The following is a 14,208-nucleotide window of genomic DNA, read 5'->3' on the forward strand; positions in this document are numbered from 1 at the left end:
GAATGGATTCGATCGTGATAAAACGTATTCAATACGGTGATTAATGATTATCGTTTTGTAGTAAAATTTATTGCACGGCGAACACGGAGGACCGCGCGAACCTTTCGAGCTCTTCGCGTCCATTTGTTGCATTCTTCTTTAATAGTCGTCGATTCAGTGAATGCTGTCACGTCGATTTGTCATATATTATATTTGTCAATAGCATCGTAAAACGGTCTTTCATTTGAGCGGTTGTTGCAAACATTCTGTACGAAAGTAACGTAATTTTGTCGTGACTCGCGAGAGCAAAATTAAACATGCGGGTGGGACGATAATTTTAATCTCCGTTTTTTTTAGGGATACAAGAAAACTTTGTTAACAAAAGTTGTATGGTCTGAAGGGGACCGTAATGCAACAGTAATAATTTCTTTTTACTGATAGAGGGGTTTTGAAGATTACAAGGTCGCCTTCATTTTTTTTAAATAACACCTTATACTTCTACGTTCTTAAGAAAATAGCGGTTGTTTAGACGATTGCAACCACTTATAATTTAAGGTTATTCGATAACAAATAACAAAGTTAAGAAATGAGACTTACATCAAAAGAAATTGTCAAAATTTTTATAACCGAGCTAAAAATTTCATTCGGAAAAACGATTTTGCAGTATGATGTAGATCGAAACAACTTTGACGAACTGATTCTTTTTCCAGTTTGAGACTAACTGATGTTGGCGTGTAATTTCATAGTAAGAACGTATCACATTTAGTTGATGACGTGCGGAATCGGCAATCGAGTTATCGTATTCTTTACATTTTTCGCCACGTATTTCGTCGTAATGCAGTATCAAAATAAAAGTGACAAGAATCATCGATCGCGTGCATTGAGGCAAATTTGTTTCTAATATGTTATTATAGCGGCCTACTGGAACGTTTATAATGAATATGTCAGCGTAAGATTAGCCACTTACGTATGTATGAGAACTTCGCCAGTTCTTCGGAGCGTATTTGCTTAATTTATTCTCGGGATCGACGAAAAGGTACTCGCCATCTGAAACATTAAAACATACGATAATTAATATTGATTAAATTATATACGGCTCGTGATATTTATCAACGTTCGAAAAGAAATTTTTCTGAATATTTACGTGAAAAACGTTCTGTCTTTCGGATTACTTGTTATCGATAAATCAAATACAAAATAAGGAGAGAATTTATTTTTAAATAATTCATTTCATTCTGATTGATATTTCCATCTTGCTATCATTCTTCCGACATTATCTATTTAATAATATTGCTACCGAAACTAAACAGAAATATTATCAAACGTTTGCATAAAATATATTATACGTAACAAATTCTTTTCGATAACAGATTTCCTTTCTGTATCTATCGAATAAAAGCAACGATAATTTTGGAAACGAGATTGAACAGAAATGGCTGGTAAGGTTTGCACGAGGTATTCTCGTTGATTTCTTCAGCGACGTCCAGCTTCGAGAACCCGAGGGTTTCCGGTCGTCCCTGTCGGCTGACAAATTAATTTTATCGGTAGCGACGGTGTTCCTTTATTATAATCGCGGAGCAAATACAAGCTGGTCGGAACGGCGGGCTCGCGATATTCGGGGGCTTTGGTCGGGCCAAATGGGCCCGTACAAGGGCCCGCACATACGCATTCACGGTGCCCTGATATGGTCGTTGCGTGGAGCTCGGAGATCCATTCTCATCGCTCGACTTTTTGCACGGCTGATGGTCCGAAATGCCGATACCCCTAAACGAGCGAAACAATGAAAGAGCTTGTCGGCGAGGAGATGTTCGTGAATGAGAGGGCCCCCAAACCTGTCCTGCCCACATGGGGCCAGACACTCGGGTCCCAGACCCTCATGGCGCGACAACGCGACGCGCTTTCCGAACTGGAACTCGATCTGGAACCTGGAACTGGGCCCCTTCGCACTCGGGGATCATAGACGCGGGTCGCAGCCCTGGAAAACGTTACGGGTAACCCAGACTTGGACCTCGGAACTCGGCCACCATAGGTCAAGGGTCGGCAAACTTTAACCGACGAGGTCGCGAAATTATCTGTATACGTACGAGCCGTTTTTTGTTTTTTAATTGTACAAGTCGATCTTTAGAAAAGAATGAGTTAGGTAATGGAAGTTTTGGTAGTAATGGTAGGAACGCGTAAAAGATGCAACGGATGTCACTGGCCGAAACTGTTCGTCCCGTTTAGAACTACCATTATCGGCGAGGCCGCCACGAAACATGTTATCGTCATGCTCTTTCATCGGCAGAATCATAAACCGTACGAGTATATACCCGGGCGTTTTGTATGTACATCGGAGAATCATTATAGGTTAGGTTTCAAACATCTGCTCCTCGGTAAAACTCCACGTCATGAAGCCGGTCCGGGTAGTGTCGTTCGTGTTCGAAGGAGCCGCGCCTCGATTCTTCTCCGTTCTTCTTTGTCTCCCTTTCGTCCTCCCCCCTCCCCTGATTCTCCTTTTTCCCTCTGCTCCTCTTCCTCGGAGCAAGTAGGAGTCGAGGATTCTCGGACACCCTGTATTTAGCATATTTCGATTTGCCCGAGATACACCGAGCCGTCCGCCTCGTCGACGTCCGGTGCCACGTGTGGCATGCTGCCTTTCAGACACGAAGGAGCGGATCGAGCCACATTCCGCGGTGGAGCCGGCCAAGGATGAAAGAAGAAGGAGCCGGGGGGATGTAATGCACTCTCCGTGGTGAAGAGGCCCAACCCGGGCCTCGCCGACGTCTCTCCGCTTTCTTTTCTGCTGCCTCTTCCTTCGGACGTGAAAGAAGAAGAGAGGAAGGACGAAGCACCGAGGGAAGCAAAAGCAGAAGAAGAAGAAGAAGAAGAAGAAGAGGAGGAGGAGGAGTAGGGGTAGACGACGAAAAAGAGTAAGTAGAGAAGGACGAACGAAAAGAAAGATGAAGGAGAAGAAGGAAGGTTAAGGCGGACGGGAGAAGAAGGTTGGGGGTGGCGACCTAAGAAGGTCAGAACATCGTATTTCTTGTGGCCCCGGCAAGAGTCAGCACAGTCATTAAAAAGAAAAGTTCAGAGGGCATTGTGAGCGGCCGAAAGCCACGAAAAATGTGCCTCGAATTACCGCCTCCTACCTCCTCCCCCGCGAGAAAGAAAAAACAGTCTTCTCTTTTCTTCTTTTTTCTTTTTTGGGGATCGTATCGTTGTTCCCCGGTGTCCTCGAGCCGATCGTGCTCTCCGTTAAAACGCGAACGTCCCGTTTTCGATCCCCGGAATTGGCGCGAATCGTCGGGAGAGCACAGACGTCCCGCGAGTGATCGAGAAAGTCGTAAGTCAGCCCGAAGTTCTTCTTTCGTTGCGATCTCTCCCTCCGTAGCCGAGGGCACCTGTGTTACCCGAGGTATAACCCGACCATTACCGGGGAATGTTGCCCGAGGGCTAACCCTGGCCCTCGTATAACCAACCATCGGGGCCCATGGGGTCCATCTTATCCCACTAGAGATTCCCTCCAGTCACGGACCAAGCAAGATCTTACGTCGTTCTGTCTCTCTTCTTCTCTGCCTCCACCGACTCCTTTCATCCTCCTTTTTGTCCGTCTTCAACCCATTCCCTTTTTCTCTCTCGCTCTTTCTCGCTCGCTCTTTTTGTCGACTGCCACGCCCAGAACGAGCCTAGGCAACGTTCTTACTTTTTTACGAGCCTCGACAAAGATGCAGGAAAGAGAGCAAGATAGGGAAAATCGCGGTACCGCGTTCGCGTAAGGCCGAACCAATCAGTCACTCGCGTTGATCGCTCGAAACGCAGCGCGGCGTAATCGCGCGAAATGTAGTGCATTCGTTCGGTAGAGTAATTGAGGGAGACAGGTGGATAAATTCTTGTCCAAACGAGTAACAGTGCAAAGACGACGCAAAGTTGCCCTGGAATCCGGATAACTGACAGGAAGAGTACCTTCGTAACAACGAAATATAATTGGTCTATGTTCTCCGGCGTTGGCTCACGCTACGACACAGATTAGCGATTCTCTGTCGGGGTCCGCAAATTTCTAGAAAGATATTATTTTCGTTCTAAATGTTATTTTTAAAAATAGTCATTTCATTTTAGACTATGATAAATCTTTCGATATCGTCAAATTACAAGCTTTCTTAGTTACGCTGTATTTATAAGCTTTCAAATGTTGGCACAAGCGATAACCAAATATAATAATCAATTCCTGTCTAATATAAACTCTTATTTAATGAAGCATTCCAACCATCGAGTCTTCTCGAGATAATAAAGATTGTATTTAATATTTCGCGCAACTTCGACGCTAATAAATCTTCGAGTAACGATAGGTCGTATCATTCACGTTTTATTTTGACGTGAAACAGATGTCCAAGTAAGTTCATTGACGCATTATAGGCACTTCGCGTAGTATAACACAAACAGTAGATATCGTTGAGATATCAATACAGTCTTGTTATATTAGAGAGATTCGTAAGCACCTTATGCAATATTGATACAGTAAAAAGTGTAAGTATCGTCGATAGATCAAGGAAACTTCGAAAAGTTTAATCTCAGCAGGAATAGTTACGCAACACGCTAGTTCTACGTACGCGTTGTCGTCCGTGATCTACGAACTCTGTGTCGTCCTCGTACCTTTCATCGAAACAGGTCGACGCGAGCACGGTAAATTTCAACTGCAAAAACTATCGATGATTCAAAACAGTCATCGGTCCCATCGACAGTCCAAGTGGAAATAGTCAGCATTAAGGTTACCGTGGATCGTCAAACGGTCGTAAAACGCTTAGACTCGGTTCGTGAAAGCGAAATACCATTTACGTGCAAGTTGTTTCGCGATGACGGTACACGTTCCTCCGGAACGAACGAGGCTCGAGCCAAAACGGACGGCTCGCCGTAAAGCGATCGGAATTCCTGGCAAAATCGCTCGATTAATAAAAATAACGAATATCGTGGACACACGGTGGCGTCACTGGTATGTTACAGAGGAGAAATCACGCGATCCTGACAATGACGAAGGATACCAGCGGCTGACAGAACCAAGGAAAAGAATCGTGGCCGGGGATTCGCGCTTCGCGACGAGAAAAAACCGCGAAGGAACGATCCCAGTAAACCAGTCGGTTTCCCAGAAAAGAAACAATGTTCCCTATCCCTTCTCGTGGCGAAGCAATGTGCCGTAACGGTAATTACACCCGTAATCACCCCTGATTGCTGGAGAGAGGGCTCCTCCGGGTCTGCTCTGGCTTCGCGTTCGCTATCTTTTACACGAGTAGCGACGCGTACACCGCCTCTGCCAGCCTCGAACGAAACTCTTCGAAGAAAGGAACACTATGCAACTTAAGCTCGCTCTTAGGGCCCTCGTAACCCTGGAAAAAACAGTCTTAATGGATAATAAGCGGAGCAGACCTTGACTCTGCCGAGATCACTTGGACGGGTTAAACTCTTCTAACTCAGAACGATACTATAAAAGTTAGTTTGAAAGTTACATTTTTCGTCGATTACGTATACCATCGAGTGACTGTGACGTTCCATTTTTGAAATCCCGAAAATATGGGAAAAGCTATTGTAAGCACGAGTACATAATATTTTCAATATTACCGTTGCCAGTTTAGATCAGTGGCAATATCGAAAAGAAGAGATTTCGATTACGTTAAGAGTTGTGGGGTCATACGTGGCCTAACGATTTAAAGAATTAAACTTAAAGAACTTCCGTAAAGTCTTTACACCGTGTTGTATTCTAAAGGATCTGCTACCGAAATCCATTGTATTGGGTTGTAATTCGGTGCAGTGTATCGCGTTGTCTGGATTCCAACGCGTATAGAGAAGTTTCCACGCGTTATTCCGCGTTCCCGTGGCTGGTAACGAAGCAGGTTGCGTTACGGAAGATAGATGGAGTTCCGTTGAACGGACCGAGGGGGATAAAATGCGGTTTCCACTAGCACCATCGCCATCGAGGAACGTTGGTACCAGCAGCGCCACCAACACCACTCCTCCACCGGAGGCCACTATCTGGAGCTCATCGCATATTTCATCCCGATCAAATTATTCCAAGGAACAAAACACGCCGGATGCGTCGAAGTGAGAACGCGGTGCGCTGCGCCTTTCGACGGACGGAGGCAGACGAGAGTCGATCGCCGCCAAGAACAACAGGAAGGAAAAAGGTGGACAGGGTAGTTAAAGAAGACGAGAATGTGAAAAAGGGAAAAGGACACGATCGCCCGACGGAAGACAGATTCGCTCACCGAACAGAGATAGGAGAAGATGGGGGGAGGGAGTAGAGGAGACGAAATTCCAGGCAAAGCCGCCGACTCCTAACCGATATATCGAGAGGTGAACCCTAAAACTGCCGGAGCAACGCGAGAACGCTCCTTCCTGTACGCGATTTCTTCTCCGTCCGTCCCCTTCTTCGACGTCCACGTTCTCATACCCCCCCTCCCCCCCTCCACCCCTCCCACCCCTCCTTCATCGGGGTCCTCAGCATCAACATGCACGGGGCTTCATTAGCGTTCGCGTAATATAAATCAAACGACGACCCGTTTTAATTTATAAAACGCCATTACGCCTTATGAATGACCCATTCATGTGAGAGCCCTCGCTTCGTGGACACGTGTCCCCGTTGTTACGTCCACGAGAGTCGGAAAGGGAGAGCCCCGAGACGAAGAGAGACCAAGGGAAGAAGAGCGAGAGAGGAAGAGGATCGACGAAGACGGAAGAACGTCGAGGGAGAGAAAAAAAAAGAGAACGAAGGGCGAGAAGAAGGACGAGGACGACGAAACGAACGCGAGCGAGATCGTTCCGCGAAGGAATTTTCTCTGGTTGGCGAATCGATGGAACTCTGCGGTTCGATCGACGGCCGTGTACAACGGGGCGTGAAAAGAGAGAAACGAGACGATCGGTCGACGAAGAAAGGTAAACGGAGACGGACACGTTGGACGAGAGCAAAGGGCTTCGACGTTCGGCAATTGGCGCAGGAGAGAGGCTGCTTACGAGAATACCGGCGAAGGAGAAAGATCGGCATGCATAATGGAGGGGAAAGAAGGACGTTGAAGCCCTGTTGTGACGCTGCCTTAGCTTCATCGCGGTATACATATCCAGCGGACCTGCTGAGGCCCATTCTCTGCCGGCCGTCTCCTCTGCCCTTCCGCTTCTGAATCCCTCACGTTCTGGCCCTTGCCCCTCCAACCATGCTCGCTTCCACTCGCTCTGCCTCCGTCCCACGTCGACGATTCCTGTCCTCAGAGTTCTCCTTCTACATTCCTTCGGTCCCGAGTCGCCGTGCGGCGGAGACGCTTGGGCGGGAGGTGGAATACGAGAGGCCCTATACAAATCACCGGGCTACCGTCTTACCCGGGCTCATTCTTTCTCTACCGTTCTCGCTCTCTCCCTTTACCGTCCACCTACCTCTCCGTCGCTCCTCTTCTTTCTCTTCTCCTTTTATCCTTCCCTCCCTTCATCGACGCTCGTTTCCTTTCTTTTCCTTTTATACGTATATCCCTGTCCTTCTCGATCGCGAGCCAGCCTATTATCTCTCTCATTTATCGTGTTCTCTCCCTCTTCTCCTTCGTTCGTGGTCCCACTCTCGGCGTTTTCGGGGCCCGGTCTCCTCCACCCTTCGTCTTTTCTATATAATACGCGCACGAGGGGTGTGTCGCTCTCTTCGTTCCACCGTCCACGGGGTCGTTCCTTCCTCCTCCTAGCCCCGCGCCTCCCCCTCCCCCTGTGCACTTTCATGTTCCTTTTCGTCGGTTCCTTTTTCTCTTATTGCGAACAACACGCACCTCGACCCTCGGCCACGCACACGTAGCACGCGTTGACGCCCAAAAAATTTGACGTTTCATATAAATTACTCGCGACGTCGCCCCGGACCCTGCCGCGTATCTGCGTTAGATGGCCCCGATGATCGATCGAATCGTTCGGCGAAAGAATGAAAACAGATTTTTTTTCCTACGAAGGAATCGTACGCGTTCCGATAGAATTTTTCGAAAACTCGTCGATTTAAAATTCTATCGATCGCATCGCGACGCGAAATATTGATCGAGACAGCGTCGTGGCAAAGGGTGCTTCGATCGCGAAACATTCGAGACGATTCCGAGAGGGTTGTAACCAAAGAACGTTTCGGCGGCTGCTCGCGCACTGCACCGCCCGGGGCGATCTTTCTCGATATCTATTTTTAGTAAGAAGCGTCCAAGACCAGACGGTGGTGATTACAAAATTGCAGCAGCGATTGGTCCGTGTCATTTTACCGCCACAGGCATGGGGGTCGGGACAGGGAAGCCAAGAAGAAGAAGAAGAAGAGGAGGAGGAACAAGACGAAGACGAGCCACGGACGCAGAAGAAGCACCAAGAGTAGCAATAAAAAAAAAAGAAAGCCTACGAGAAGAGGACGGGGAAAAAGAACGAATAAGAGGCAACGACGGTAGTAACAATAACGTCACGAGGAAAAAGAGGACGATGCCAAAGAAAGAGCTACCTCGGCTAAGAAGGCCACCCATAGAAGCGCGCAAGGCCAGAGGAAGCTGTGGGTCCCGTCTTAGAAGGAAAACATGCGAGGAAATGGCTAGTGTCACGGACGGGGTTGAAGAAGAAGCCCTATGGAGCATCCACGGGGGTACGATTCCCGGACGTGGAGAGACACGTACACGAACACGACGAGCACAGAGGCCGGCGGGCAGCGTTCGCGCAAACCGAGGCACGCATGCAGGGGTGTGAGACGGCTTTTTGTACTTGTTTTGGCTTTTCAGATGCATTTTTTTCCTGTCGTGGCATGGCTCGCGCGCCTCAAAACCCGCCAGCTCAGGCTCGCCGTGATGGGGCCCCGCTGGAATGTAGGTGGTAGGGGTCCCGCAGGGCCCTGCGAGGCCCAAGAAGGGTCTGCTCTGGTGGGGGTACCAGTCGGACCGGCTTGTCATGACTGGTGGGAAGGCAGAGTAGAGCGAGGGTAGTGGCGAGAGCGAGTATTCGGTGAAGGGAAGGGACGGTTCACAACGGGCCAGAGGGCGAGGGAGAGGAAGAAGACCACAGTATGCAGAAAGATCTCAAGATTAGTCAAGAGTTTCAGACTCCTCAGGCTGATGTTTATGCAATTTCGCTCTCCTTTCTAATTCGTTCGTAGTTTACCGTCAACGTGTCTAGGACACTTTCTCCGCGGTCGGTGGATCCCGTCTGGTCTTTCGATTCGCCGCAAATAGAGTGTCGTCCCGCGTCGCAAGATCCGAGCTATCGGTGAAAGTATACTTATCGCATCTCTAGTCTTTCCTTTTTCCTACTTAAAGTTTTAAAACTAGCAAACATTACTGGGTAGTGATATTCTGAAATTGACGCGGATAAAATTCTGGGGATTTCTAAAATTTCGTGTCAAAACTCCGAGTTTGGAACCCGCGCTGCTTCATAGAACGAAATTTTCTCAATCAATATTAACATATAATAAAACCGAACCTTATAAGAAATAAAATATAACGATCGCCGGACCTATCACTGGGTAAACAATTGGAAAATGTCAATGTTTTAATGAAAAGCGTCAAACTACATTTTAATAAAAAATCAAACAAATTTTGTATCAACGACACAATAGCCTTGTAAAAGGAAAGGGAGCCAACTTTCTTAACGTGATACATCTGTAACATCTATCGACGTTGTCCCGTACTTTTAGTCGTAGAATTTTTAACGCAACAAACAAATCGATTATTCTCGAATGAATTGAACGATTCTCTGTTCATGTGCCTGAGCCATCGTCAGCAATCGCGCTTATAATCGTTGTTCGTGGAAGGCAAAAAATTCGAAACGGATCTGTTTGGAGTCGCGTCTATCAATAGCCGAGTTAACAACGGCCCCGTCACGAAATCGTGAGGGCAATTTTACGTCCGCGACCGTGTCGAGGATTCGCGCTTTCGCGAAATGCAACACCTAATGACTCGCGTGAGCTTCGGTAATTCGATCTACTCCGAAAGGAAGTTTAAAAGTGGCGCGCCGTAATTCGAGGCGGATACGCTACCCCGCAAGTCATTCACGATGCTCACCGGCCCGTCCGACCGCATTTCGTCCGTTAAACGATGGATCGACGGAATTGGGACCGTCGTTCCACGAAGGGCGCGTTTAACGTTTTTAAAACACGTTCGGTTCCCGAAGGTATCTTCTCGACGAGTCCCTGCGTCTTCCCTGACGCTGGACCCTGCTGGAAAGTCGAAACGCGTTTCATTTTGAATCCTCGATTATAAAAATTTCGCGTAAACCGTACAATGTTCGAAACATCCATAAAACATTGGATTACCTTGAACAGCATTTATTAATAGACAACTGATCTTCATGCAAATTCATATTTTTGTTAATAGAATTAATGATAGCTTCCTAGAGGGTTGTCCTGACTCCTAAATGTAATAATTCGTATCCTACTTTAAAGTCTATTTATTAAATATGCAAAGCTACACGTACGAAGAACATCAAGGATTTACAGAATTCCAACACAGGTGGTTGTCTGTACATAATAATCGTTTAAAATAATAAATGAAAACTAGCTACGACACTTCAAAATGAACGATCACTGCTATCATTTTGTAATATAATATACGTGAAATGTAAAGTAAAGATTATAGTAAACATTATTTGCTCTTCATTTTAAATATCCCATTATATTTTCCTCGGCTGTTATATCGAAATCTTTATGGATTTTATAATTGCCGATATAATACGATACGCAATACTTTTCGATTTGATATCTTTGCATTAAATTTATGATGGTTGACTTAGCACATTCCCAGAGTTAAATTCCATAAGTCTAGACCGGTTTTAGAATGATTTTACATTACAGCAATTTATTTTCAACTCGAGGTTTCGATCGATGATCCAGCAAACCGCGACATTTTTTCCGCGCGTTATTTTCATCTGACGCCTCTTTTACTAACAAGTCACGTCTCCACTTTATCGTTTTATCGATGTTTAAGTCAGGAGTATTTATTCCTTATCAGATCTTGGTTCGTCGTTTAACAAAACTGGTAAGCAAGCAGTTTCCTTTATCGTAGAATCGACATGTACCGATTTTGATTATGATAGCCTTCATTCGCTATTTGGACAACCAATAGCACTTGACTTACGTGTTCGCGAAGGTGTCTGAATACGATTACAGGATTTTAACTTGCTGCCATTATATAGCTGTGTCATCGACGAAGATTGTATTTGTCATATTGGAACTGATTGGTACGCTATAGCTGATTCTATCGTATTTGAAAACTATATTGCTGCATTTAATTTAAAATTATATTTCCTAAAGGTAGAATTTGATTATATGATCGGACCTTGTCAAAAGCTTGTTTGCTATCGAGGAACGCTGCTGAGCAGAGTTTCTGTTCCGATAATGTTGCTATTCTGTTTATAATTATGTGGGTTTATCGGATGGTTGACTAAGGAAACCGAAGTAATAGTTTGGTATAATTTTTCTCTCCTTAGAAGAAAATTTTTCAGACAACTATTTGGACAGTAGACCCTTTGAAAACGCGAACGAAGGATTGACAGAAGGGAGAAAGGTCGTTTACTCACCGGATAGTATTGCCAGACCGAATAGTTCGCAATCTCGCATGCCCTGCTGGCCAAGAAGCATGCATGTCTGCGCGTACACTTCTTTCACTCTCGACTTCGCCTGAAACGACACATCAGAAATGTTAGAAGTTAAGAGAATTCTATTAAATTATTAAAATTTTACCGAGAGAAACATTTTAAAAACTGACAAATATCATTGTCTTAAAATTATCACCGTTCTAATAAGAAAGTCCTTAATACTTCGCTCCTCTCTCATATTATTCTCTTAAATAATAAATTTACCAAGTTCTCCCGCTCTGTCGACAATCCCGACGCTTCACACGAGTGTAGATTGAGAAAGTCTACCGGATATTCTCAATAATAAAGTACATATTCGACATTAATATCGCGCGTTTCTACGACATTTCGCGCCATCGACAATTTCCCCGTTTCCTGCGTCGATGTTTCGTCGCGTAAATTTCAATAGGTGTTAATATTTGATTTTATGTTCGCGTTTCCCGTCGTTTGAAATGCCTTCGTAAAAATCTGTCAAAAACCCGCGTAAAACGCATAAACGCTAATGTCGTTTACGCAAGGGATTCCGGTTTCTTTAGAATATGGGTTATCAACTTAAAACCGCCCGGTGTGAACGGTACATAAATTTTAATTGCGTATTGCCCTCTCGAATCGAGACGCGAATGGCGCAACGATGTTAAATGCCCGCGAATTTTCCGCGTTCAGATTCAACGACTGGCACATTTTCTTCCCAGTGAAAACGAATCGTGGCCGACTCGATGCGAAGTGGAATCGTCTGTGCACTGTGAATTCGTAATTACATAATGGGGACCGATGTCGGACAAGGGTTTCGACAGCGATACGATCGCATTTCGCGTACTCTATTACCGGTCACGTGCGTTTCGAACCCCCTTCGAAGAGGAAATACAGTCGACTGAACTTGTATAGCTCAGCCTGTATAGCCAATTATACACGATTCTGACTAAATCGAGTAACTTGGAAATATTAAAATAGAATTTATTTATTTCGTACCAGGAACTTTGCATGGTCTTACCTTTAATCGGTTTAATGTAAGAAACACTGTTCGTACACTCTACCGGAGTGGGATTGCCGGTCGAAAGGGGCGCAAAGAAATTTACGGCAGTGAGATTCGGCCTTCCGGCTCGTCCACTGTTTATTGTGATAAGACACACACTCATAGGACAAACCGGGCGTCGTAGACACCGCTCGTGAAGCCGCGGAGGCGCGGGACAGGTCCCAACGGGGATTGGCACTCGAACGGCAGGTTTGTCGCGAGGTGGACCGGATACCGGCAAACGCTTTCGAGACACAATTCGTAGACGAGTACATACGTCCGTCAACGAGACAAGTAGCGCGGATACTATGACGCGCGACTTTATATAAATATCAGTACGGGGAGCCAGAGTAGGGGGAAATTTCGAACGACCTGACTTTTGAATATCGAGCGAACGATCCGGCGACGACAGGTCGCGTAACAACGCTCGGTTACGGTTACCGGTGTTTGGTGTTTTTGCTCTATTACCGAGCCGTCTGCTCGAACGCAAATGTAAATAGCAACTGTGGTTGCTAATACCCTTTCAAGTTGATGGCAACCTCGAACGAAATCGGTAGGAACGTCGTTGGAAAATAAATGGAAAAGTCGGTGGTTTGTTGCTAATTGCATAATATAGTTTAAAAGAAGAACGACTTTTGTTTTCGGAAAGTCGCACGACGGTCGAAGTTTCATCTGTTCCGAGTAGTAACGTGCACGTTGGCATTCTGCAACGCGCGCGCGCGTGTAATAACAATGCGTGGATGAATGAATATTGCAAACGGTGAAAGCGTACCACATACCAAACTCGTTACAACCGTCTCGTAGCAGCTCGCAAACGTGGCTTTGGTTGGCCGTGTCATACGTCGATCAAAGTATGCTGCGGCTTCCACACTCGAAATACACTTTCGCTTCCTTTTGGTCGCGATAAAATTTAATATTGGTCGACTTAGGAAAACGACTCCTTTATTTCGAATTTTTATTTCGATTCTAGTAATGATAGATAAAACATAATAACGTAAGTAATATCGATCAAAATGTAGAGTATTTGTTTTGCTCCGTTTGTTGTAATTTGCTCGAAGAACGATGGGAATGCGACGAATAAATTGTTTCGGAACGCGTTGGTAGCAAACAACGAATTTGATAAAAAACAGAGGAATGCTTAATTGTACGCTTAACATTATGCCGAGGAATAAATCCACGCCACAGGCCGATCGTTAATTACCGTTCACGCAAGGTGAACTTTTTTTGTTTGTTTCTTATCTACCCCCCTCTTCTTTCCTAATTATCCTTGGTTAAAGAATCTCGAAGAAGTTTCCGTCATTCTTCGAGGAATCTCACAGGTGGCGATTATAGTCTTGTCGCGGTACGCTCGATCATGCACAAGGAAACATAAGAATCTATTACACGTGTTTCAACGTTCCAAAGTATACAGGAAAGTATGAGTAGGAGATTTATACGCGACGTTCTTCATTTTTCTTATACAATAAACGCAATGTGCATGAAAAACTTACTTAACTAGTGCTTCAAATATTTTTAGTGTAACAGTATTAAAATGAATAGGTTACTAATCGAATTGACGCCAAAATGTCGTTTCTAGATAATAAATTTCAAAGTCTTTATTAGAGCATAACTTAATGAAAAGCAATTATTTTGTTTTAAAG

The 14,208-nt window shown here is 45.3% G+C and overlaps 1 protein-coding gene across 1 annotated transcript in view; it reads right to left on the minus strand.

Moving 5' to 3' along the window:
- Nucleotides 1-14,208, minus strand: part of LOC143347817 (protein expanded) — a 90,870-nt gene that overhangs the window by 19,454 nt on the left and 57,208 nt on the right. Inside the window, exons 4-5 of the mRNA XM_076777373.1 lie at nucleotides 11,500-11,599; nucleotides 947-1,026 (exon numbers count right to left, since the gene is read on the minus strand). Coding sequence (XP_076633488.1) covers nucleotides 947-1,026; nucleotides 11,500-11,599 — 180 coding nt within the window. The remainder of the gene's footprint in view (nucleotides 1-946; nucleotides 1,027-11,499; nucleotides 11,600-14,208) is intronic.

The sequence above is a fragment of the Colletes latitarsis genome, chromosome 11, assembly GCF_051014445.1.
Source record: "Colletes latitarsis isolate SP2378_abdomen chromosome 11, iyColLati1, whole genome shotgun sequence".
NCBI lineage: Eukaryota > Metazoa > Arthropoda > Insecta > Hymenoptera > Colletidae > Colletes > Colletes latitarsis.